The sequence below is a fragment of the Somniosus microcephalus genome, chromosome 15, assembly GCF_052327205.1.
Source record: "Somniosus microcephalus isolate GS21.2 chromosome 15, FLI_Smic_1.0, whole genome shotgun sequence".
Taxonomy (NCBI): domain Eukaryota; kingdom Metazoa; phylum Chordata; class Chondrichthyes; order Squaliformes; family Somniosidae; genus Somniosus; species Somniosus microcephalus.
In genome coordinates this window covers 40,266,908-40,294,496 of record NC_141001.1, presented here as the reverse complement: position 1 = coordinate 40,294,496, position 27,589 = coordinate 40,266,908, and the positions used below count along the sequence as shown (strand labels likewise).

At 48.0% G+C, this 27,589-nt stretch overlaps 1 protein-coding gene across 1 annotated transcript in view; it reads left to right on the top strand.

Annotated features, from left to right (window-relative positions):
• The window catches only part of LOC147106640 (uncharacterized), a 230,370-nt gene that overhangs the window by 160,859 nt on the left and 41,922 nt on the right, over nucleotides 1-27,589 (top strand). The window contains exons 9-11 of the mRNA XM_086008498.1: nucleotides 1,719-1,835; nucleotides 4,183-4,308; nucleotides 17,798-17,875. Coding sequence (XP_085864624.1) covers nucleotides 1,719-1,835; nucleotides 4,183-4,308; nucleotides 17,798-17,875 — 321 coding nt within the window. The remainder of the gene's footprint in view (nucleotides 1-1,718; nucleotides 1,836-4,182; nucleotides 4,309-17,797; nucleotides 17,876-27,589) is intronic.

The following is a 27,589-nucleotide window of genomic DNA, read 5'->3' as shown; positions in this document are numbered from 1 at the left end:
TTCCAGCTCTTCATATTCTTGGCCAACTTGGCCTGCAAGAGAAAGGACGGCCTCTAAGTACAGTGTGTTGCCCTGTTGTTGTCTGCACTGCCTCCCATGGTCGATTAGCATGGCCAGTGTGGTGCCCTGTTTTTGTGTGCACTGCCTCCCATGGTGGAATAGCTTGGCCAGTGTGTAAAGTGCAGAAAGTGCTATTGATGATCATGCCAGTGCCATAGCTGCGGGAGGAGGGCTGGCCATTAGGCCTTTGAGGTCCCTTTGCCCATAATGTGAGGTGCACATGCAAGGATGAGGAGGACACTGGAAAGGGTACTCACCCTGACCATCCGAGTGAGGTCGTTGTACTTCTTGCGGCATTGGTCACCAGTCCTGGGGACATCGCTGTTCGCTGAGACCCTCTGGGCGATTTCCCTCCAGGCTCTCCTGTACTGCCTCCTGGGAGCCTTCTTGCCACTGTCCGGGCACAAGATCTCTCTTTTCTTTTCCAACCCCCTAAGCAGCACCCTCAAAGCATGCTCTGAGAAGCGCTGCGCTCGTTCACGGGCCTTCTGCATGGCTTCAGGCGCTTTTTGGGTCCACCAGCAGTGTTCAGGCCTAGCTGCAGGGCTCCACTATCCAGGGCGTGGCAGCAGACCAAGTCGACCCTTCCCCCTTTAAGAGCTGGCCGGCGTCAGGGTGTCTGCTGTCAATCAAAACATGACCGCACCTGCGCTGCGCCCGGCCTCGGCGTTATCAGTCCGCACCGCCGGCTTAGCGCCTAAAGATGGGAGTGCAACGCCAGTTTCAGCGCTCGCCCAAACTCCTTGGCCAAAGCTACTGAATTTCGGCGAAGTGGCCTCCACTTTCCGGCGGGCGCTAACTTTAGCGCCCGCCCGACTTTACCGCCCCAAAAGTGGCGCGACTGAATTTCTAGGCCCTTGTCTTTCTCCAGGTGTTCTGGGTTAACCATATAAAATGGTGTGAAGGGCAGGCGTTCCTTATTTTATGCCATCTTTACGAGGGCAGATGTTCCTTATTTTATGTGCCATCTTTACAAAATTAAAATTAAAACACCTTATCCAGGGTGAACCATTGTTTTTGTTCCCAAAAGTCAGCCTGTCGGAGCCTGCACCTTCTGTTTCAATAAGGTTATTTATTCAGGGTCAACAACTGTCTTATCTCAATAGCCAGAATTCTTTCACAGCTATTTCACAGTTCGGTTTCTAAATTTCCAAACCCAGCTCGTCATGTTTTAATAAAGCCAGAATTCTTTCGTAAGACGGTGTCTTTTTCTGAATCGGTTATACGGCTCATTCCTTCACAGTCTTGCTGCAGCACCACTGGGATTATGCTCCATCACAGCAGCAGGCTCCCTCTTGGTGGCAGGAATCCTGACCAGAGACAGCCCTGCGTGGGAAATGATCCCCAACCCAGGAAAATGGGCCAGGGCTGCGACGGTCTCGGGGCAGTGGGCAGAAGTCCCGCCTCACTGAGATACCGGCAAGTCCTGCTCGCTCCCTTCACAGAGTCTAACCTCGTAGTGCCTGTACTTGGAAATCTTCATGCCGACACTGGGTGGCAGAATGTGGAAACAGGAAGTGTTCCATTCTCAGCTAACATTCCTCACCTCAATAAGGACAAAAATCACATAATATCAGAAAGGAAAAATGATGAATACTTTGTGATAATGTCTTGTTATTACGCACCCATTAAATGCTATGACCGTCTTTTGTTGGCAGATGTGAACGAGTGTGAGACGAGCAACTGCTCCCACCACTGTGTGAATACACTGGGCAGCTTCCAGTGCCTCTGCCCACGTGGATACACTCAGCACACAAATGGGCGCAACTGTCAAGGTCAGTTGCTACTTTCTCTGTTTGAGCTCATGGGGGGGTGGGTATATGCGCCACTATCACGATTCAAAAGTGGGTGTAGTTTTGCCTGTTGCAGAGGAGATTTACTGGAATGGTACCAGTTATGTGGAGAGACTGGAGAAGCTGGGATTGTTCTCCTTAGAGCAGAGAAGGTTAAAGGAAGATTTAATAGAGCTGTTCAAAGTTATGAAGGGTTTTGAACGAGTAAATAAGGAGAAACTGCGTCCAGTGGCAGAAGGTCAGTAACTAGAGGACACAGATTTAAGATAATTGGCAAAAGAAACAGAGGGATATGAGAATTTACTTTAATGTAGCGAGTTGTTGTGATCTGGTATGTACTGCCTCAAAGGATGGTGGAAGGTGATTCAATAGTAACATTCAAAATAGAATTGTACATATACTTGAAAAGGGAAAAATTTGCAAGGTTATGGGGAAAGAGCGGGGGAGTGGAACTAAACAAAATAGCTCTTTCAAAGAGCCGGCACAGGCACGATGAGCTGAATGACCTCCTTCTGTGCTGTATGATTCTATGTTTATTAATTGAAGGTGCAGGATCAATACTCTTTCACACACTATACCCCACAGGTGGAGTGGGGTGGAGCTGCTGTAGAGGGTGCATGGGGTAGTGGTAGTTTCCTTGTCCATGCAACCTCGACCATTTGGTTCTAGATACTGGTCCTTACTCAGCTCTCATCCATGGCTCCCAGTAGCTGCCAGGGCACTACCAGCGGCTATAGCCAGGACACTAAAAACCAGATGAGCATGGCGTGCCACTTTGTGGGTACAGAGGAACACCTATCCTCAGGAGTATGAGCCCAGTTGTAAATCAGTGGTCGGCGTCCGGAGGGATCTTGTTCTTGTAAATTCCACAGCAGCCTAGCAAGGTGCTGTAGGGCAGCTGGGACGTTGATTCAGGCACATAGCAAGTGGATGGTTATCTACTCCAATGGTGTCTCGTTTTGAATTTAACTTGCCAGTGAAAACTGGCAAGTGTGTCGAGATAGTGAGGAAGGTTCCTCAGTCTAATATCACATGCTGGCTCATGATTGAGCCAAACTCTGTGGCAGTGGGCCAGTGGTATCTTCTGTGCCAGACTGATGGATCTTACAAAAGCTCATGGGAGCAGACACGTCGCTCCAGCTATGATCCGTTGTCATTGTCATTCTGATAGACAACTGATTATATCCCATTAAGTGGAGAAATGCATGTGATCCATTTACATTTGTAAAGTGCATAAGTTTAGCACACACCCCAAACCAGAGCTTGGGGTTTCATACATTATTTTAGATCATATGCAGCGACTGCAGGTAAGGTATGAGAACTGTGCCCACTATCAGCATATGCAATGTCAAACTGTGCAATGTCACACTGTATTTCAGTGCAAATCAAAGATGAATTCTGCGGTTATATTAGAAAAGTGAAACTATCCAGGAGTACAATCGAATGGCACGGCTGGCTCAGTTCTCAGAATTCCTCAGTTTGGGCTGGTCCAGTTCAGAGCCTGCATTGCTGCCCTAAAATACCACAGAAGGGGTACTTTCAATTATTTTATATATATAAAAGAAAGAAAAAGAAAGAAAGACTTGCATTTATATATCGCCTTTCATGACCACCGGACGTCTCAAAGCGCTTTACAGCTAATGAAGTACTTTTGAAGTAGAGTCGCTGTTGCAATGTACCCACTTACTTGAAAATGTCCTGTGACACAGTTTTACAAGGACAGGAGTTTTATACCTAGTCTTACAAGCATATGAGCATTTTACCATGTAATGCACAATGGGCGGCTGCCAGCGGGTTTCTGGTGGTAAGTCGCTGGTTTCGGTTAGATTTTGGTACGCAGGCAGCACGATGAGTTGGTGATGATTATAACTACCGGGACTCACTAACGTGCCGCCGGTCGACCTCCTGCCCATGTCCAATACAGGAAGTAAAAAGGTGAAAAATAGAACAGATGCATGACAAGGTGGAGGGAGATGGTTAGGAGGGTAAATGAGTGGCCCCACGACCGAGGCCCAAGGTTCTCCAGGGGTCCGGAGGGGAAGTGTCTCAAGGCTTAACCAAGAAAATACATTTTGGAGGAAAACCTATTGGAAGAGAGGAAAAAAGGGGAAACAAAGTTAATTTTGAAATATGAAAATTTACAAATCAAACTGAACTTGCTTACCTGGAGAATAAAATCAACTCCGCAGCACCACTTAGTGGCGGAAATCACACCGTGTCACATCACATTGGAAAAACCTATTAGGAGAGTCACCTAACCATAGGCAAGAGGGTGGGACATACTAATTTTAATATATCATGGGTATAAATTATTCTTCTTGGTTTCAAGATAACAATGAATGTGCTGCCTCTGGAGATGGCCACTGCGCTCATAACTGCGTCAACACAGATGGAAGCTATTACTGCACCTGCCATCCAGGATATCGGCTCCACTTTGACAGACACTCCTGCATCCGTAAGTCTCTCCCTCTCTTGCACATGATGTGCTACTCTTCCAGACACCAGTTGCAGATGCTCACATAGTTTATGATACTGCAATGGAAAAGATGTGTTTATCTGTAACACTAACTGAAGGCTTGTGTTCCATGGAAGGGTTTTAATTAAATGAGGTTAGGCAAAGTCTAAGTTAGTTGAGCTAAACGCCAAGATATCTAAACTTGCACCTTTATTATTCAACCATAGCTTTCCATAGAACATGTTTCCATGGATCCAACAGCAGACAAACTATGATTGTGTATTCGATCACCTTTCTCTCTACTTATCTTTATAATTTTCCAATGCATTCCTAGCCATAGACTTATTCAGCAGTTAATCAACACATTAACTGATGTTGTTGGGTTTTGTTCAATTACCTTTAACTTTGTCCAACATCATTTCATTATGACCCTTTTGGGCACCACAGAGAAGATTTTCAAGCTTTTAATAAGGGTGATAGGTTTTCTCCATTGTACATGTTCCACCTTTTCAGTATACTGGGAGGGAAATTCTTCAAAGATTCAGTCTCACTGGAGACTTTAATCGTGCCCTCTTGTTTTAACATCACAAGTTAAGTTATAGGCTTGGATCTACATCGTGCATTCCTCTCAGAATATTAAAAACTTGGCTATGTCCCCTTCAGTTTTCAATTCTGCAGTGAAAATGTTTAGTTTTATGAATTGTTCCTCAGACGTTGGAAACCTAATCATCTTTGTTGTTTTTCTATGAATTTTCTCCAACACATCAATGTCTTTTTGAAGGTAGGAGGCCAAAACGGCACACAATATCCAAATGTAGCCTCACAAATGATCAATACAAGATCAATGATTTTTGACTTGCAGTCACGTGGTAATGAGACACCCCCAGTGCATGATCTACTTCTCGTGATTGAATAATTTCAGTGGTCAGTAATCACACCCAAATCCTTCTCTTTCCATCTTTGCTAATGGACATGGCTTCATAATGCACACATGTTTTCTGTTTCCTGTTCCATTTGGCATTACCTTCTGTTGATCTACATTTAAAATCCATCTGCTTTTCCTTAGCCAAATTGCCATTAATCCCATGAGCCTTAATCGTTTAAAGTCTCACATGTGGAATGCTTTTAGTGTCTTCTGAAAATGTCAGTGAATGCTATTCGCTGGGCAGTGCTCATATAATAATTACTTAATTAAAGTCTTTGGCCTAGAAATTCGAGATTGCTAAAAACCTGCCGGTGCCACCGCGGGCCGAAATTAATGGCGCTGGCAGGACGAGGATATTCATGCTGGTGGCTAATTAACATTAGTCCAGCGCTAAACTCACCGTGCAAGGCCGTTTTCATGGCGGTAGTCCCAGCAGGAGGCCCAATGTAGCGTGGCCGTAGCGTCATTGCAGCGAGAACAGCACTTTCTTAAAGCAAGGCTGTCATTTTAGAGAGCAGCTTAAAGGGGAACTGCCTTCTAAAATGAAAATAATAAAAATCATTTAGAAATAGGCAGTTTTTAGCCCTTACAGCTCAACTGCCTTCTGAAAAAAAATTAACATTAAAAAGAATTCCCAAATGGAAGATTTCAGCTCTTAAAGCTGAATTGTCCTCTTCACCTAAAGAAAATGGGAAAAGTGCTTTAGCACTAACTCAAATAGCTCAGCAAGCCAGGGAAAGGACACCCAGGGTCTCGCACGTAGCACTCCAGCTTTGTGCAGGGGGTCAGCACTGCAAGAGAGGCCCTCTACCCACAGGGGCCAGGAGGCCCTCCAGAAAGAACGATGTGGGACCACATCACCGAGGCCGTCACTCCCAGCAGTGACCAAAGATGCTTCATGACCTCAGACCAGTGGTCAAAGTCAGTGAGTGCATCTTCAAAAGCCGTCTCCTACTAACTGCACTACTAGCCTCACACACTTCTCAATGCACGACTCCTCCCCCCACCCCCTGCCAATCACTCACCTACCAACAATCTGTACCAAACATGAGGCACACCTCCCATTCCTAGCTTCCCCTCACCCCCTTGGAGGAGACGGTGGTGGCCATTCTTGGCAGGAGCATGGCTGAGCCCTTGGCCAGCGGCGGGGCTGAAAGGATACAAGATAGTGGTATCCTCATATGTTATCCTCCTTCTCCCGCCCTCTCCTCACCACAACTCCACCCTTGTGCCTTCCTCATTTCACACACCCAAGAAATGCAGCCTGCCCAGCCAGTGGTTGACCAAGAAAAGGGAGAGGGGAGCAAAGAAGAACAAGAAGAAATACCATCACTCGATTTGACACTCCTAGCCACCAACTCCTCGAGGTCGTCCTGCAAGGCCATTTGCAATGTCCCCCACTGCAAGTCAGCAGCCTTCCACCAGCCATGCTGCAGCCACTGGGGTAACTCTGCATGACATCACGAGGATAGGCAAAGCACACACAAGAAAGTCACTAAGGGAATGCATAAGGGTGATTAGTTGATTTCTTGATGTCATACTGGATGGATAGATAGATGTAAAAGTTGGATTGGAAAGTTTGTTTTGTGGTGGCTTTTGTTTCAGCATTGTGGCCAAGAGAACACTGTGATGGTCAGTAACAGAGGGAAGGTAAGGTGTGGGGCTAATGTTGAAAGGGGAATTGGGGTTCTGGTCACTGGTACTGCAGGCGGATAATTCCATCCCGGATATCCCGGCCAGAAAGAGGCTGTCTGGGTTGCATCCTTTCTTCTGCTTCCTCCTCTTCTGCGTCTACCTCTTCTGTGTCTTCCTCTTCCCTCTGTGAGCAGATGTGGTAAATCTGAAATAAAAGCATAGCATGCTGGAAATACTCAGCAGGTCAGGCAGCATCTCGACCTGAGACAAGAACTCTGTTTCTCTCTCCACAGATGCTACCTGATGACCAGCTGAGTATTTGCAGCATCTTCTGTCTTCTCAGAGGCCTTCCTTTACCATCCGAGGCCTTGCAAGTATCCAGCAGCACTCTCTGCACACCTAAAAATCTTTTAACATGTATTACACCAAGCTACTACTTCAATAAAATATTTAAAAATTCAGTCCAAAAGCTTAAATGCAAACTTAACTGAAAGATTTGTGTATCCCTTTAAGAAGTGCTGACAGCATCTCTGTCAGTCTGCTGCACACTCGCATTTCAAAGTGAGCTTAGGACCCAGCGCTAAGCTCAGCGCTGAGGTCCAAGTTCGCAGCATATGATGCTAATTCAGCGTGTACGCCACACTCTCCATATTTGCACCTCCAGAGCCAGCGCTACTATCGGCAGCGCTAAGGCCCTCACCAAAATGGCGGCCACCGAGTCCCGCGCTAGAGAAGGGTGTAGAATGGCGGCCGCCATTTTTTCCAGGAGTGCAGCGGTAACTTGTGGTGGTCAGTAGCCCAATTTCTGGGCCTTTTTTTTTAACTTGCCATTTTGAAGAATTCCAGTAGGTTTGTGAATTCATTTGTGTTAAGTCTGTGTGTTATAGTGATAATTACTACACAGACTACAAGAGTAAATTCAACAGGTCTTTACTGGTTGGAGGTAGGGACTATACTGAATACAATATTACTACACAGTGCTTATATACCGGTGTGGTCACCACCAGTATTACGTATACAGCAGCCAGAGAAAGTAGTACATCTCTTAAGGTGGAACAGGCTTAAGTTCTCTTAAGGTGGAACAGGTTACATACACCACAATCCTCCCTTTTTAGCTTAACAGTCATATCCCCATTTAACATAACATAATAACATATATACATATATAACTTCAGGTATAACAGTTCAAAGGTTCAGTCTCTCAGGAGGCTTTCTGATGCAGCTTGGATAACACCTCTCAGTAGTCTCTGATTCTTGTTGTTGAGGTGCCTCCTCTATTTGGTTTCCAATGTATTGGGTGTCATCATCATCAAGTACATTCCCTGCCGAGGTAGATGCTTCAGGTTCATTAACGTCTTCCACAGTTGTCTCTGTCACAACCATGGGTTCGACCCTTGCTCTCGACTCTACCAGTTGATCCGCATGACGCCTTATCACATTATGACCAATATCTACTGTGTACATCAGAGGTCCTTGTCTGGCCCGAATTGTTCCGGACTGCCATTTTTCGTTTCCATAGCCCCTTGCCAACACTGGTTGTCCTACGTCGAAAGTTCGAGTGGTCTTGTTGTTAATATGCCGAAACTGTTTGTTTTCCACTTCCCTCCGCACATTTGGTTTTAACAAGTCCAACTTGGACCGCAACCTCCTGTTATAAAACATCATGGCAGGACTTTGGTTAGTCACTGCATGATTGGCGTTTCGATATGACATCAGGAACTTGTCGACCTTGTGTTGCAGCGGAATCTGATCATCGTTCATGGCCTTAATTGCCTTTTTGAATGTCTGGACAAATCTTTCAGCCAACCCGTTTGTCGCCGGATGATATGGGGCAGAGGTATAATGTTTTACTCCATTCTTCTTTTAGAATTGTCGGAATTCTTCCGATACAAACTGTGGTCCGTTATCCGAACAGATCTGTTCTGGCAATCCGTTCCTTGCGAATATTGTTCTTAACACCGCAATTGTCTTTTCTGAAGTAGTGGTATTCATCTTGATGACTTCTGGCCATTTGGAATGTGCGTCCACCGCGATTAGGAACATGGAGTCCATGAATGGACCAGCAAAGTCAATGTGTACGCGTTGCCATGGGGCTGAAGGCCATTCCCATGGGTGTAGCGGTGCTATCGGAGGTGCATTTTGCACTTTTTGGCACCCAGCACAGCTTTTCGTTAACTCCTCAATCTGTTGGTCAATACCCGGCCACCATACATAAGCCCTAGCAAGACTTTTCATTTTAACTCCCCCCAGATGACCTTCATGCAGTTCGTTTAAAACTCTTTCCCTTAACTTGGGAGGAATAATCACTCTTGTCCCGTACATCAAGGTACCATGGCAGACGGACAGCTGGTCTCGCCTTGCCGAAAATGCCGGTAACAGAGGATCACCCCGTGTTGGCCATCCTTTCACTGTCACCTCGTAGACTCTGGACAGTGTCGGGTCGTTCCTGGTTTCTCTTTCAATACTTGCATTGGTGACTGGTAAACACTCGATGATGGTCGAATGAAATAACTCAACAGGGTCAACTTTCGTCGTGTCTTCTTCTTCAGGTAGTGGCAGGCGCGACAGCCCATCAGCATTGCCATGCTGTTTCGTACCTTTGAATTCTATTTGATATTGATGTGCCCCTAGGAAAAGAGACCATCTCTGGAGACGCTGCGCTGTCATCACCGAAACACCCTTCTTAGGGTTAGAAATGGATACCAACGGTTGATGGTCTGTCAGAAGTGTGAATTTTTGGCCCTGCAGGTAATGATTAAACTTCTTCACTCCCCATACAAGGCTAAGAGCCTCCCTATCGATCTGCGCATAGTTGCGCTCAGCGGAGGTCAATGATCTGGATGCAAACGCGACTGGCCTTTCCGTGCCATTTGGCAACTTGTGTGAGAGTACTGCCCCAATACCATATGGAGAAGCATCACAAGCCAACCGAATAGGCAGTGTCGGGTTGAAGTGAGCCAACACTTCCTCTGAGGTGATCAATTCTTTGCTTTTGCGAAATGCCTTCTTACAGTTTTCGCCCCATTCCCATGGTACCCCTTTCTGTAAAAGAGCGTTTAACGGGTGCAGTACCGTGGATAGATTTGGCAGAAATTTATGGTAATAGTTAATTAATCCTAGAAACGACCTCAACTGAGAGACATTCTCCGGAGCGGGAGCCTTTACAACTGCCTCAATCTTATCAGGAGACTTATGAAGCCCCTCCCGGTCAATGACATGGCCACAGTACGAGATCCGCTTCTGGAAGAACTCACATTTCTGCCGATTTACTCTAAGTCCATACTCTTTCAGTCTGTTGAGCACCAGTTCCAAGTTTGCGAGATGTTGTTCATCACCATCACCTGTGATCAGAATATCGTCCAGGTAACATTGTGTGCCTGGAATTCCCTGTAATACCTGCTCCATGGCCCTCTGCCAAATTGCTGGAGCCGATGCCACTCCAAAAACCAGCCTATTGTACCGGTACAACCCTCGATGCGTGTTGATCGTGAGGTATTGGCGTGACTCTTCCTCAATCTCCATCTGCAAGTACGCTTGCGCCAGGTCTATCTTGGTGAAGTGTTTCCCACCAGACAATGAAGCGAAAATATCCTCAATCCGTGGAAGCGGATACTGCACCGTGTGAAGCACCGGATTAACGGTGATTTTGAAATCTCCACAGATGCGAACCTTCCCTGCATCTCCTGGCTTGTTGCTCGCAGGACGTTTCATAACGGGAACAATGGGCGTAGCCCACTCACTCCAATCTACCTTAGACAGTACACCTGAACGTTCTAGTGCTTCCAGTTCCGCTTCAACAGTAGGTCGTATTGCATAGGGTACCGGTCTGGCTTTAAAAAATTTTGGTTGTGCATGTTCATCAATCTTGATGTTTGCCGTAATTCCTCTCAGTGTTCCCAGTCCCTGCTGGAACACCTCTTTAGCATCATCCAATATTCTGGACAATTGTTTAGGTTTGACATCTGTTTCCCCGGAATCTACCGTTAGTGCCTTCAAGGAGTGCCAGTCCATATTCATTTTCCTAATCCACTCCCGTCCTAGTAGTGGTGGACCTCCTTCAGGTAGCACATATAAGTCCATTACTTGGCTTTCTTCGCCCTTGTGGACCACTTCTACCTCTATTTTTCCGATGGGGTACACTCTTTGCCCCGTGTATGTTTTCAATATAATCTCCGTATCCTGTAGGGGAATATGTTGGAACAACCTTCTGTAATCTTTCTTATTCATGACCGTCAATGCCGATCCAGTGTCCAATTCCATTTTTACTTGGACTCCTGCTATCTGAAGAGTGACCCAAATTGTCTGGAGATCTGCATCCTTACCAACGTTGTGTACTCTTAAGCTATCCAGTTCATTACTGCTAGCGTCTGAATCTGACTTCTGTTCGGTCAAACTGTTCTTTGTCACCTTGTGTACCTTTGCGTATTTTCCTTGCGGTGACTTTTTGTTGCTGGTCTTCTTTCCTGACCGGCATACTTTAGCTATGTGGCCAAGCCTGCCACACGTTCTGCATTCTTGGTTTTTAAACCAACACTGGTTCTGATCGTGCGTTGTCTTTCCACAACGATAACATTTGACAGAACTCAAACCCAATTTGTTTGTACCGAGTTCCGGTGACCGTAGCTGCATTACTGCCGTGCCTCTCGCTGCGGCTTCGTGTGCTGCTGCCATAGTGACCGCCTTCTCAAGCATCAGCTCATTCTCCTCGAGCAGTCGCTTTTGTGTATCCTGTTTAAATAAACCACACACAAATTTATCTCGTAGTGCCTCTGTCAGTCCCGTTCCAAACTGACAATATTTTGCTAGCTTACGTAATTCCATCAAATATTCAGCATTGCTTTCATTCTGCAGCTGCCTTCTGTCGTAAAATTTAAATCGTTCCGCTAGCATCAGCGGCGTGGGGTTTAGATGATTTTTCAGTACAGTAACAATCTCCTCGAACGTCTTATCCGCCGGTTCATCTGGTGATACAAGGTGTTTCAATTGCCCGTATGTCTTCGCACCCATTAAATTTAATAATGTTAGTGCTTTATCTGCATCAGGAATTTTATTTGCCTTACAATAATTTTGTATGCGTTCTACATACATGGCCCAATCTTCGATGTCACTATCAAAGGTATTAATGTTCTCATGTTTAGGCATCGTTGCAATTTATTGTATTTTTATGTTATCCAAGATGGCGGCTTCCCGCTCTTGTCGTCGTCCTCCGCCCACAAAATGGCGGTTTTCCCGCGCTTGGCGGTCTTCAACCGTCCCCCGACGCTGTCTCCGCTTCACCGCGGCTCTCGCGCCTTCAGTTTCCCCAGACGCTGCGCCTTTTAGCCCGAATGCGGCCCTTATCTCCGGTCGCGATCGATGTCCCCGCGCTGCGCCTCTCGCTCGAAAGCGGCCCGGCCCTTATCTCCGGTCGCGATCGATCTCACCGCCCTTATTCCTCCGTCTTCCCAGCCCCGTCTGTACAGCCAACGCGGTTGACTTTCTGTCGCGTCGCTGCCCGGCTTACCCACCCCCGAGGTAGAAAGAAGAAGCTGACAGTCGCTGATGGAGGCTTCGAGGTCAGGATGTCTTCTGCACTCCGGTTTCTCGATGCCTGCCGCTCGACGTGTCTTCCAGTAAGGTGATGAGGGTGGAAACCTCTCTTCGACATCCTGTCTGTGGACGAAGCCGCCGTGGAAATAACTGCCGCAGGGTAAGAATCGGACTCGTCGCCACTGTTAAGTCTGTGTGTTATAGTGATAATTACTGCACAGACTACAAGAGTAAATTCAACAGGTCTTTACTGGTTGGAGGTAGGGACTGTACTGAATACAATATTACTACACAGTGCTTATATACCGGTGTGGTCACCACCGGTATTACGTATACAGCAGCCAGAGAAAGTAGTACATCTCTTAAGGTGGAACAGGCTTAAGTTCTCTTAAGGTGGAACAGGTTACATACACCACAATTTGTTAATTCTGAATCCATGCTGATAGCTACTTCTCACCTTTATGCTTCTCAGATCAGCATTGATAGTAACACATATAATACTCTTGAGGATTTTCCCCACTGCATACTATCAGTCCTAACATTTTTCGTCTCACACTTTATTTGACATCTGGGTAACATTTGCTGTCGTCCAATCCCTGGATGAACCTCCAGTGTTCGTGGAACTCCTGAAACACAATGTTGGGGCAAAGTAGAAGGTAGTTTATTCTACCACACATCTGTGCTGTACCTGGTCTAGCAGAGCTTGATGGGACAATGTGGAGGGAATTTCACTCTGCAGCTAATGCATATAAAAGCCTGTGGCAGAGCCACCAAAGGACTCAGAGTGGTTGTACATAATTCCTTTAACAGCAATGTAGTTACTGTCTGTGCCTGTACCTTTAATTACACTGTTTGACTGTACAATGCCCAGTTACCTTTACAGCACGTGATGACGTCATGCCGTTAGTCACGTGATGCCCCAACGGCGGGAAGAACGTGATGACGTCATGACGTCACTCTCCTGATCAGGGGATCAGTCCTTGTGGAGCCCTCAAGGAGAATAGACCTGTTATTGATTTGTCCTAGCAGTTTCCAGTTTAAACTCGTTTGATTTCATTAAAGTTCATTATTTTAATTACCTGAGTCGAACTCAGTCTTTTTGATAGGAACCTCCGTTCCTACATTGGTGACCCCGACTTCTACGAACGATTTTCGTGGAAGATTCGACATGTACACGAACGCCGTCACGCTGAAACTGCCACAGTTCTGGGAGCAACAACCAGATGCCTGGTTCATCCAGGCTGAAGCCCAGTTCGCCATTCGGAACATCAACGTGGATCAGACCCGTTATTATTACATGGTCTCCGCCCTCGACAGCGCAACTGCATCCCAGATCATCAGCCTCATCGGTAGTCCTCCTACTGACAGCAAGTTTGATGCAATTAAGGCGCGGTTGCTTCAGGTTTTCGGGCTATCAAAGTCGGAGCGTGCTCGCCGGCTCATCATGCTGCCCAGCCTCGGGGACTCCAAACCGTCTGAGCTCATGAGCCAAATGCTCACGCTCTTGGGTGCCGAACCGGAATGTTTCATCTTCCGGGAGCTTTTCCTCTATCAACTGCCTGAACAGGTTCAGGCTGCCCTGGCCAGCTCCGACATTACTGACTGCGCCAAGCTTGCGGCTGAAGCCGATAAGATTTTCACGGTTACCCAGCAGTGCTGCGCGGCCACGAGGTGCCCACCCCCCACAGACGCGGTCCCGGTCTCTCCTACAGCGGGCTGGTGCTCCGACCACACCCGTTTTGGCACGAAAGCACGATGCTTCCGTTCCCCCTGCAGTTTTTCGCCAAAAAAAACCAAGAAGGCGCAGGCGGCGTCCCTGGCGACGGATGACCAAGTCTAACGGGCGTTCCGCGGTGGCGATGGCCATCGTTTCCTTTGTGACACCGGGGCGCAGTGTAGCATTCTAAATGCGTCGAAGCTCGACACGCAGACTGGGAACCTCGGTTTTTCCCTCGTAGCGGCTAATGGCGCAGCTATTCAAACGTTCCGCAAGCGGCGGGTTGAAGTCTGTTTCAGCGGTCAGTGCTTCTTTTGGGATTTCGTCACGGCTACAGTCTCACACCCTATCCTAGGGGCAGATTTTCTGTGTGCCAACAGCCTGCTAGTCGATGTCCGACACCGCCGGCTGATCAACGCGGCCACCTTCCACTCGATCCTGTGCTTCCACGGTACCTCCGTGACGCGTTCCATTGCCTGTGCTTTCCCTCCTCCAGATGACTTCACGCGGCTCCTCAGGGAGTTTCCGGAGCTGACAAGGCCCACCTTCTCCTCTTCAGCGACGAAACATGGTGTTGAACATCACATCACCACTACTGGCTCCCCGGTTTATGCGCGGGCTAGAAGGCTCGAACCCGGCAAGCTTGCAGCTGCGAAGGCGGAGTTCGCCACAATGGAGCGGCTCGGCATCATTAGGCGATCGAACAGTCCCTGGTCTTCGCCTCTCCACATCGTGCCGAAACCAGGCGGCGGCTGGCAGCCATGCGGTGACTACTGACGCCTCAACGACACCACCACTCCGGATCGGTACCCGATCCCGCATATCCAGGACTTCTCGGCCCACTTGGCGGGAAATACTATCTTCTCTAAAGTTGACCTCGTCCGTGGATACCACCAGGTTCCAGTGCACCCACAAGACGTCCCGAAAACCGCAGTCATCACCCCTTTTGGCCTCTTTGAGTTCCTGCAGATGCCGTTTGGCTTAAAGAATGCAGCACAGGCGTTCCAGCGTTTAATGGACTCCGTTCTTCGAGACCTGCGTTTCCTTTTCATCTACCTTGACGACATACTCATCGCCAGTGCCAGCAAGGAGGAGCACATCTCCCATTTACGTTCCCTCTTTACGCGCCTCAGCCAACATGGTTTAATCATCAACCCAGCCAAGTGCCAGTTCGGCCTGCAACAAATCAACTTCCTGGGACATCGCATAACATCGGACGGCGCCGTCCCTTTGGTGACGAAGGTTAAGGCGGTTACTTCTTTCCCGCGGCCGTTGACAGTCAAGGCCTTGCAGGAGTTCCTGGGGATGGTCAACTTCTACCACCGTTTCGTCCCCAAGGCGGCTCAACTCATGCAACCCTTGTTCGGGGCCCTCAGGGGCAAGTCCGGTAAAGACCTAATCAGCTGGACAGCTGAAATGATCCAGGCATTCGGCAACACCAAGAACACTTTGGCCAACGCAACCATGCTGGCGCACCCACTTCCAGGTGCTACTATCGCCCTTACCACCGACGCGTCAGACTACGCCATCGGTGCGGTGCAAGAACAGTGGGTCAACGGCACGTGGCAACCGCTGGCGTTTTTCAGCCGTCAATTGTGAACAAATGAAAAAAAGTACAGCACCTTCGATAGGGAACTACTGGCCCTTTTCCTCGCCATTCGCCATTTCCGGTTTTTATTGGAGGGGCGCCCCTTCACGGCTTTTGTCGACCACAAACCCCTTATGTTCGCCATGGCCAAGACCACCGAACCGTGGTCCGCTCGTCAACAATGTCACTTGACGTTCATTTCCGAATTTACCACGGACATTCAACATGTGTCTGGTAAGGACAACCTGGTGGCAGATTGCCTCTCCCGTGCGACGGTCCACGCGGTGCACCTGGGAATCGACCACGCCCTCATGGCGGCAGATCAGGTTTCGGATTCGGCGGTCCAATCATATCGAACCGTACCCTCTAGCTTCCAAGCAACCAACGTCGTCTTCCAAGCCGCAGGTGCCACGCTCCTTTGCGACGTTTCCATGGGAGTTCCTCATCCCATAGTGCCAGTCGCATGGCGCCGGAGGGTTTTTGATGCCATACACGGGTTGTCGCACCCAGGGATGAAGGCTTCGCAACGGCTTATGTCAGCCAAGTTCGTCTGGAAAGGTATGCACATCGATGTCCGTGACTGGGCTAATACCTGCGTCGTATGCCAGACGGCCAAAGTCCAGCGTCATGTCAAGGCTCCAGTGGCTGTGTTCACTGTTCCAGAGCGTCATGTGGACCTCGTGGGGCTGCTTCCGCCTTCTCAGGGTTATACTCATCTCCTCACCATAGTGGACCGCACCACTAGGTGGCCAGAGGCAATTCCTTTGGTTTCCACCACGTCGGCAGACGTCGCTAGAGCTTTCATCTTCTGTTGGGTCGCCCGTTTCGGGGTACTGGCGGACATCTCCTCTGACCGCGGGCCACAATTTTCCTCGGATCTTTGGAATGCTGTGGCTCAGGGGCTCGGTACCAAACTTCATCGCATCACCGCCTACCATCCTCAGGCAAACGGCCTTTGCGAGCGATTCCACATGTCGCTTAAAGCCTCTCTTCAGGCCAGTCTTCAAGGCGCAGGATGGGTGGACAGACTCCCATGGGTCCTGTTGGGTCTCCGTACGACGCCCAAAGATGATCTACAATCGTATTTGGATGAACTCGTCTATGGCCAGCCGCTCCGTGTACCAGGAGATTTCCTCCCTTCTCCCACAGAGCCATGGTCCGCCTCCCGGCGACTCGTTCGCCACCAAGAAGCGGCCAGATGCTTTGCCCCGATCCCTACGTCCAATCACGGTTTGCAGACCTCCTACGTGCCACCAGGACTGAAGAATGCGGAGTATGTCTTCATCCGACACGACGCTCACCGGGATCCGCTCAAGCCTCCTTACACTGGTCCTTTCCGCGTCATCGAACCGGGTGACAAATCCTTTTTGGTCGACGTCGGAGGGAAACCGGATCACATCTCGGTGGATCGCTTGAAGCCGGCTCACCTGGACCTGGACCACCCTGTCGTAGTCGCTCAACCACCCAAACGTGGCCGACCGCCCGTTGCCGCCGCACCTGATCAACCAAAGCCATCTGACAACCCGACTGCGCTCGCCGCGCCTGCTCAGCCGCCACCGACTGCCAACGCGTCCACCGGTCGTCAACTTCCTCTACCAGGGTATCGAAGTCGATCGGACAGGCTCATCAGGCCTCCTCCTCGCCTCACCTTTTCTGTTAAAGACAATTCTGGGGGGGGCGCATGTGGCAGAGCCACCAAAGGACTCAGAGCGGTTGTACATAATTCCTTTAACAACAATGTAGTTACTGTCTGTGTCTGTACCTTTAATTACACTGTTTGACTGTACAATGCCCAGTTACCTTTACAGCACGTGATGACGCCATGCCGTTAGTCACGTGATGCCCCAATGGCGGGAAGAACATGATGACGTCACTCTCCTGATCAGGGGATCAGTCCTCGTGGAGCCCTCAAGGAGAATAGACCTGTTAATGATGTGTCCTAGCAGTTTCCAGTTTAAACTCGTTTGATTTCATTAAAGTTCATTAATTTAATTACCTGAGTCGAACTCAGTCTTTTTGATAGGAACCTCTGTTCCTACAAGCCTTATATTTTGCATAACAAGCTGCTAATGCTGCTTTCCGTTTGTTGTTACAGCTGATGGTGCCTGCCAGTCTTGCCAAAGTGAATGTTCCCCCGGATTTAGCCTCCTACCCAATGGGGTTGACTGTACAGGTGAGGATACCAGCCTCTGTTTTGCAGCAAATTGTGATGCTAGCATTCAGATTACTATTCTGAATTGGTCATGGCTGTCTATCCATAGTTCAGCTTCTTTATCTCCTAAACCAATCTTGTGTCACACTAAGCTTTTGTCAAGTGTTACAATCTGAATTGATGTGTATTTAGGAAAGCTGCAGCACACTGCACCTCGGACGAGGCAAAAGCCTACGAATTGCCATGTGGTGACCTCCTAATTTCAATCATCCTGCTATGGGAAGTTTCCAAGTAGAGGTCAAGCATTATTCTTCAGGAAGACAAGGAAATAATAAGCTATAGGACAAACAGTTCTATTCTTTCAGTTGCTCTATGGAAGCTTAATGGCCATGGTATGATTAGATCTAATTTATTTTCACTTACCTTTCTGAAAATTGGTAAACGTCCTGGGAGGTACTTTTGAGTAGGAATATCACAGAACTTGTAAGATTTATATTGGAATCTTTTTCTCCACCTCATTTTCCAGCCTTCATTTATTTTCATGGACATGTTCATCGTGACTCCTGACTCACCAGGAGGCACACAACAAGTCATGAGGGAAGTGACTTCTGCGCCCTTTCTCTGAGATGGCTGCATTGAGATTGACAGAACTCACTTTTATAGCAGAGCCACAATGCGATTGTGATATGAGCTGTTGTTAAATTTTGACTCACCTGGCCGTAGTGATGGTTATGTCATCTGGGCGTGATAGTGCTTCCAGCATTGCAGCAGCCCTTCCTCATTTGAAATTTGAGAATACATGAAAGATTGAAGCTGTGTACTTTCTGTAAGTCCCCTATAATTTGGCTCCTTTCAGGCACATTGGCTTGTTTCTAATCCAGTGCAACTTCCACTATATTCTTTGACTTCCTCATGATGTCAACACTTGATAGTTTTATTTCTAGTCTAACTTAACACATTAAGGTATATCAGGTCTATGACTGCGCATCCTGGGCATTTAACCATATTGAGTATTTTAAGCCTTCTAGGACCTCCATGAAAGTGATGCCAAAGTTTGTTGGGTGACATACTACTATTATCTTCCCTAATAAATACTCCCAGGAACAAATCACTGAGTGTAATGTATATACCTTTAAGGGGGGGGGAACTATCTTTTACAGCTCATGTATACTGCAGTACCGGAAGTGACTACACCTGTATATAGCACTGAGTAGTAATCTGTGCAGATCAGTTCCCGTGTGAGCCACGTTGAGTAAACACCTGTTATACCGTTCTCCTGCAGTCTGTGTCTTATTATACACAGACACAACATTGGCAACAAGGCAAGTTCGAACCTACCTGCAACTCTGCATCACCACCCGGGGATTCGTTCCTGGAGATCAGTGGATTGGAGGTCAAGGCCAGAGACTCGGGCGTTGACCACGGGCAACCGCCCAGTCATCTAGCAGAGACTCAAGAATTGCGGGGGAGGCTGTCGAGAGCCAGGCTTGACTTTCCAGTCGAGGTGGTCCAGCGAAACGGGCTGGCAACAGGTAGTGCGCAGACCCTTCCCGGACAGTGGCGGGCTAGAGCCCGACCGAGCGGCACAGCAAAGGGCCGAGCAGCGACGACGGGGGAGAGAGAGAGAGGGCAGAGCGCACAGGGCGCCGCCGGTGTTCAGGGGCCGAGCAGCGTCGAAGAGAGGGAGAGAGAGATGCGCAGAAACCCGCGAGGCACCGCCATCGCCATGAGGACTGCCGAGAGCAGCGTTGGCAGCAGCGCAGGAGAAGCGCGCAAAACCTACAGGGCGCCGCCATTGCCACGAGAACCGCCGGGAGCGGCGTTGGCAGCAGCAGGGGAGGAAGGAAAGCACGGGAGATGCCATTTTAAGCCATTGGGAGACGCCATTTTAAACCACACCCAAAATGCCGAAGAGTGGCAGTATCACCGCGTTTGACAATGAAGTCGAAGATTGGACTACATATGTCGAACGAATAGAGGTATACTGCCAGGCAAATGAGGTGTCAGATGACAAGAAAGCATCGGTATTGTTAAATTTAATGGGTGCAAAGACGTGTGGGTTATTACGAAATCTAGTAACCCCAACGAAGCCAATGGAAAAGAGTTTTGAAGACATAGTAACGATACTACAAGAACATTTAAACCCCACACCGCTGCTGATAGCAGAAAGATTCAAGTTTCACAAACGGAACCAGCATAAGGATGAAAGCAATGCTGATTATTTAACAGAACTGCGCAAACTATCGAAACACTGCCAGTTTGGAGCGGGACTGGCAGATACCTTAAGGGACAAGTTTGTGCGTGGGCTTCAAAGTGAAGGAACCCAGAAACGGCTTTTATCTGAAAAGGACCTTACGCTGGAAAAGGCTTTCAGCATTGCAGTATCATATGAAGCAGCAGCATGGGGCGCTGCAGAGATACAACAGAGACCGCAAGAACATGGCACAAACAAAATGTCATATAGAACAAAGAAGTGCTATCGCTGCGGCAGAACAACACATGACCAGAATGATTGCTGGTTCAAAGACAAAGTGTGCAGACAGTGTGGAAAAGTAGGACACATAGCATGAGTCTGCAGGTCAGGAAAGAAAACCAGCAATAAGAAACCTACCAAAGGAAAGTACAAGAAGGTACATAAGATGACGGAGAATAGTTCAGATGAACAAAAGAGCGATAACGACTCCGAAAGCAGGGAACTGAGTTGTCTGAAACTACATAATGTGATCACAACGGAGGATCACCGAACCATTTGGGTCACTCTCAAGATAGCAGGAGTCCAGGTAAAGATGGAATTGTACACAGGATCAGCCCTAACAGTCATAAACCGACGGGACTACGAGTGGCTATTCTCACACATACCCTTGAGAGACACAAAAATTATTTTGAAGATGTACACGGGGAAAAAGTCTACCCCAAAGGACAAATAAGGGTGACCGTTATATATAACGGTAAGGAAACACCAAAACTAGACCTGTATGTATTGCAAGATGGAGGACCACCATTACTGGGACGTGAATGGATCCGGAAAATACAACTGGATTGGCATTCCATACAGGCACTGACTGTGGCTGACAAAAAGGATGACGACGTCACACCGGGGCGACTGTCAAAGATCCTAACTGACGCAAAAGAAGTGTTCCAGCAAGGACTCGGAACACTAAAAGGCATGACAGCGACGATTAAAATTGAAGAAAACGCAAGCCCAAAATTTTTTAAGGCCAGACCGGCACCTTATGCGATCCGCCCAGCCGTCGAAGCAGAGCTGGAGAGTCTGGAACGTTCAGGTGTACTGTCCAAGGTCGACTGGAGCGAGAGGGCTACACCCATCATCCCTGTGATGAAAAAGTCATTGAGCAGCACGCCTGGGGAACCAAGGAAGGTTCGCATCTGTGGGGACTTTAAGGTAACAGTGAACCCGGTCCTTCACACCGTACAATATCCACTTCCGCGGATTGAAGATATTTTCACCTCGCTATCTGGAGGGAAACGCTTCACTAAGATTGATCTGGCCCAGGCGTATCTGCAAATGGAGGTAGAAGAAGCATCAAAAAAATACCTCACAATCAACACCCATAAAGTACTCTACCAATACAACCGGCTGGTATTCGGGGTAACATCAGCTCCGGCTATTTGGCAGAGGGCAATGGAACAAGTCCTGCAAGGGATCCCAGGGACCCAATGTTATTTGGACGACATCCTGGTCACGGGCGAAAATGACAGTGATCACCTTGCCAACCTGGAGCAGGTGCTCACTAGATTGCAAGAATATGGGCTCCGAGCTAACCGCCCCAAATGCGAGTTTTTTAGAAAACAGATCTCGTATTGTGGCCACGTTATCGATAAAGAGGGGTTACATAAGTCCCCAGAGAAGATTGAGGCAGTAGTCAAGGCTCCAGCACCGGAAAATGTGTCACAACTGAGGTTGTTCCTCGGGCTGGTAAACTACTACCATAAATTCTTGCCAAATTTGTCTACAACACTACACCCACTGAACACTCTACTGCAAACTGGGGTGCCATGGAAGTGGAGTGACGAATGTAGACGAGCTTTCCAGAAGAGCAAAACACTAATCACATCGAAAGAGGTATTGGCCCATTACAACCCGGCATTACCAATTCGGTTGGCATGTGATGCGTCACCCTACGGCATTGGAGCAGTGCTGTCGCACAAATTCTCGGACGGCTCAGAGAGGCCAATAGCCTTTGCGCCACGATCACTAACCTCAGCCGAGCGTAACTACGCCCAGATTGACAGGGAGGCACTCAGCCTAGTGTGGGGAGTGAAAAAGTTCAATCATTATCTGCACGGGCAGAAATTCACTTTGCTGACTGATCACCAGCCTCTTGTCTCCATTTTTAATCCAAAGAAGGGCGTTCCGGTGATGACTGTGCAACGACTACAAAGATGGTCACTTTTTCTAGGGGCGCACCACTATGAGATTGAATATAAGGGCACGAAACAGCATGGAAATGCTGATGGGCTATCACGCCTGCCACTGCCTACTGCGGAGGAAGCACCAGCAGTGGATCCTGTCAAAATATTCCATTCGACTATAGTTGAATACCTACCGGTAACTAACGCTTGTATTGAAAAGGAAACCCGAAATGACCCGACACTGTCTCGGGTATATGATTTGACGGTGAAGGGATGGCCAGCACATGGCGACTCACTGTTGCCAGCATTCTCGACAAGGAGAGAACAGCTGTCAGTGTGCTGGGGGACCTTGATGTGTGGATCCCGAGTGGTAATTCCACCCAAGTTAAGGGATAGAGTGCTCAATGAGCTTCATGAGGGTAATCTGGGAGGGGTAAAAATGAAAAGCCAAGCCAGGGCTTATGTGTGGTAGCCGGGAATCGATAAACAAATCGAGGACCTGACCAAGAGCTGCTCAGGATGCCAGAAAGTCCAAAATGCACCACCACAGGCCCCTCTACACCCATGGGATTGGCCCTCATCTCCATGGCAACGGGTGCATATTGATTTTGCTGGTCCATTCATGGATTCAATGTTTTTAATAGCCGTGGATGCGCACTCGAAATGGCCTGAGGTGATCAAAATGTCCTCCACCACCACGGAGAAAACTATTGCAGTCCTACGGACCATTTATGCCAGGAATGGCTTGCCAGAACAGATTTGCTCCGACAACGGACCACAGTTTGTGTCCGAAGAGTTCCGGAGGTTCTTGAAAAAGAATGGGGTAAGGCATTACACATCCACCCCGTATCATCCAGCCACAAATGGATTGGCTGAGAGGTTCGTACAAACCTTTAAGAAGGCAATAAAGGCTATGTACAATGACAACATTCTGCTGCAGCACAAGGTGGACAATTTCCTGTTCGCCTACCGGAATGTGACACATGCAGTCACCAACCAGGCCCCAGCCATGATGTTCTTTAACCGAAGGTTAAGATCTCGCCTGGATTTGCTCAGACCAAACGTACGAAGAGATGTTGAGAGTAAGCAATTCCAGCACATCCATGAGAAGCCAACAAGGAGCTTCAATGTAGGGCAACCAGTCTTGGCCCGCGACTACCGAACAGAAAAATGGCAGCCAGGAACGATATGCACACGGCAGGGCCCCCTAATGTACACAGTGGACGTTGGGGAGAGCATCGTGAGACGCCATGCTGACCAGATCCTAGAGTCACAGGAACAAGTCAACCCATACGTACCTGGTGATGAACCCGACGTACAGGTCGCATCTACCCCAGAAACAGTAGCATCGGAAGCTGATGAACCAACTGACGACAGGGGGCCAGAATCGCCTCCGCACCAAGAGCAAGACACTCGGGAAAGGCGCTATCCAGAAAGGATCAGGAAGCCTCCCCAAAGACTGAATATATAAATAGACTATTTTCAGCTAATGTTGCATGTTAAAAGTGTTAATTTTAGTTAGTTTGATATTTAATTGTTAAATGAGTGTTATGGTACTGTTAATCTAAAAGGGGAGGAATTGTAATGTATATACCTTTAAGGGGGGGAACTATCTTTTACAGCTCATGTATACTGCAGTACCGGCAATGACCACACCTGTATATAGCACTGAGTAGTAATCTGTACAGATCAGTTCCCGTGTGAGCCATGTTGAGTAAACACCTGTTATACCGTTCTCCTGTAGTCTGTGTCTTATTATACACAGACACAACACTGAGGTTTTCTGCTTGTGCGCTCAGCTGTATGCGATTTTCCTGTCTACTATAACAAATGGGGGAAAATCGTGCGCTGGTAAGTGTACAGGCAGAACATCCTGGCCTGTATGTTAACAATTTTTAATTCATTCTCTGTTTCAACCCCATTTGTGTCCTTAAGAAATCTTAATTCTCCGTTCACAACCCTCTTGTTGTTATAATACTGGAAGAATGTCTCACGGTTATGTTTTAATTCTAAAGCTGTCCTAATTGCTAGTTCCTTCTTTTCCCCTCTGAGCACCCGTTATACATTTTTTAAGACGTTCTTACATTCTTTCTAATGGTTTCCCTCAGTGTTTTATCTATAAGTTTTGCAGAGTTTATTTTTCTTCATTATTTCTCTTCATATTATCTTATGAATCCATTTATATTAACGTTTCTTTAATCTGTACTTACTAGTCCTTGGTATGTATTTATCCTCCATACTCAGTATAAGTCCTAAAGGCATTCCTTTTGTTCTTAACTGACGTTTTCTTGATTTCTCTCCATCCCCGCCCCCCCCCCCCCGCCCACCCCAGTGAAATGATTTAAGCTCTTCACTCATTGCCTTGAAGTTGGCCCTTTTAAAGTTGTATGCCTGAGGATTCATTTTGGTATTGGCACCTAAGGATGCCAGTCATTCCTTTCCCAGTATGCTGTCATCGAGATATAAGTTGCAACTTGTAGGATCCCTTACACTCTAGGCCAGAAAGCAGTCATATAGTACTCAGGAGCTCAGATTGGAGACAACTTGGGCATTCCCCATTAACAATGGGTTAGTTAAACTCCCACCCCATATGACATTTCTGTCTGTACCCACCTGTCTCTTCATGCAGTAACCTGTCCTCCTGTTCATTTTGTCCTCATTGTCTATAGCAACCCTATAAACTGCTTTTCCTTCCTTTTGCACTACGTACTTCAAACCAGACTATTTTGTTGGAAAACCTATTCTGTACGATTAATTTTCTTTCTTTGTGGTCTGTTTTGTTCATGCCTCTCCCCATCTTACTAAGTTAAATCATCCTCCACTGCTCTTATTTATTCTCTCTCAAAGGACATTGGTGCCAATCTAGTTTAGATAAAGCCCATGCCATCTGGACAGCTTCACCCTGCCCCAGATATTGACCTAGGAATCTGAAACTCTCCCTTCCACACTGTTTCTCAGCAATGAATTGACATATCTAATTTGTTTCTGTCTGACTGGTGCCTTGTTTAGTCCTGCGATTGCTACCTTGAGGTCCTGGATTTCAATCTAGATCCCAGCCATTCAAACTCCCTCAGTAAGACGTCCGCCCTACTCTTTCCAATGTTAATGGTTCCTACACAAATCATGACTTCTGGAATCATGACTTTCTTCGCAGAGGTTTTTCCATTTTCTCCATTACGTCCCTTACCTTAGCTTGGCAGGCAACACACTACTTGAGGCTCCTGGTTGTGGTTACAGATTAGGCCTTCTATGCCTCTATTAGTAGAATACCAACTTGTAACATCATCTATCCTCGTGAATAGTGTTACTCTTTTCCCTGTAGGTAGTCTCTTGTTGCACATTGCCATTGTATTGCTCATCTCCCCTTGACCTTTTCCTCATCATAGATGTTAAAACGTTTGGACGAGTTCAGACATATAGGGCTGGATTTTGCCAGGCCTGAGGAGGCGGGAATGGAGGCATGTGGGGTGTTAAAATTGCAAAAAGTGGCCGGTGGGCCCGACCCTGCCTCCAGACCCCGCCTCCAAGCAATTTTCCCAAATGCGTGGTTTCTGATCCCATCTCCGTCCCGCCTCCAAGAGGCGGAATAGGCCCTTAACAACCACTAAATTGCCTCTATAATCCCATTTTGAGAGGCCTTTCCGATTTTAACACGTTTCCCATGTGATTCACATCTCCTCTGAAACACTACGGTGAAACCTGGCGGGAGCACAATTGGATTGCTGACTATCAGCTGCAGCTCCACCATTAAATAGGAGATTTGATCAGTCATCATTTGCAGGTGGCAGGACTTTGTTGTCTCAGGTCTGGGGGAACTTTTAGCAGGCACAACAATAGCTGTGGAAGTTTGGAGCCTGACACCCATCTCCAGTGTGACCTCCTGGGAAACCCCTCTCACCACCTTGACTGAGTGCTTCCTCAACTGAGGCATCTACCAGAAGCATGGGAACCATTTATTTCCTTTCCTCCTGGACATCAGATGAGGACGAAGATCAGCCACGGCAGCAGCAGAACCATGAACAACAGCAGCATCAACAGCAGCAGCAACAACAGGAGCACCAAGCTGCTGCTCACCCACCTGAAGCTGCACAGGCCAGAAGGCGCCAGCCCATGGAAGCCCGTCGGCGCAGGAGATACCCCCCAAACAGGGTCTACAGACAGAGGATCAGCTACCTTAACATGAGTGAGCAGCAGTGCCAAAGGCGGCTCTGACTTTTGCGAGAGGTAGTGGGTGATATCTGCGCAATGGTGCAGCAAGACCTGGATCCCAGAGGAGCAGGTGGACATCCCTTACCAGTGACCGTCAAAGTCACCACTGCACTCAACTTTTTTGCATCAGACTCATTCCAGGGATCAGCAGCAGACATCAGCAGCATCTCCCAGGCGGCCGCACACACTTGCATCATGCAGGTAACCGATGCCCTCTTTGCCATCGTGCACAATCACATCCATTTCTCCAAGGATCAAGCAAGTGTCACGGCGCCTGCGTTTGGGATTAGCTAATCTGGCAGGCTTTCCAAGGGTGCAGGGCATCGTTGACTGCACACATGTGGCCCTTAAGGCACCCCATCGTAATCCAGGTATTTTTGTCAACCGCAAGGGCTTCCACTCCCTCAACGTGCAGCTGGTGTGTGACCATAAGAAGGAAATTTTGCATGTTTGTGCCAAGTACCCTGGCAGTTGCCATGACTCCTTCATACTGCGCCAGTGTAGTGTGCCTCCGCTCTTCAGTCCGCCAGACCAACTTAACGGATGGCTACTTGGAGACAAGGGCTATCCCCTGAAGACGTGGCTAATGACGCCATTGAGGAGCTCATCCAACGAAGCTGAGGAGAGCTACAACTCCAGCTACATTTCCAACAGATCCATAATCGAGCAAACTATCGGCATGCTGAAGATGCGCTTCAGCTGCCCGGATAGATCAGGTGGAGCCCTGCAGTACTCAGCAGCCAGGGTCTCCAGAATCGTCGTGGTTTGCTGTGCACTTCACAACATGGCACAGCGTCATGGCTTGCAGATTCCTGAGGACCAAGTGGCTCCTCACATATCCTCCTCAGATGAGGAGGAGGAGGAGGAGAGCAAAAATGAACATCTTGCAGAGGCCCATCAACCAGCGGCAACAGTACGCGACAACATTGCTGCCCGGGATGCAAGGAATGCACTCATCTTGGCCAGATTTGCTTAGCCTAGCCGATCAAGCACGTTTGCCTAAATAACAGAAAATGCTGGAAAAAATCAGCAGGCCAGGCAACATCCGTGGAGAGAGAAATAGAGTCAACGTTTCAGGTTGAAACCCTTTATCAAGACTGAAAAAGCACAGGAAATGAAACAGATTAAATGGCCAGGCCGGGAGAGAACAAT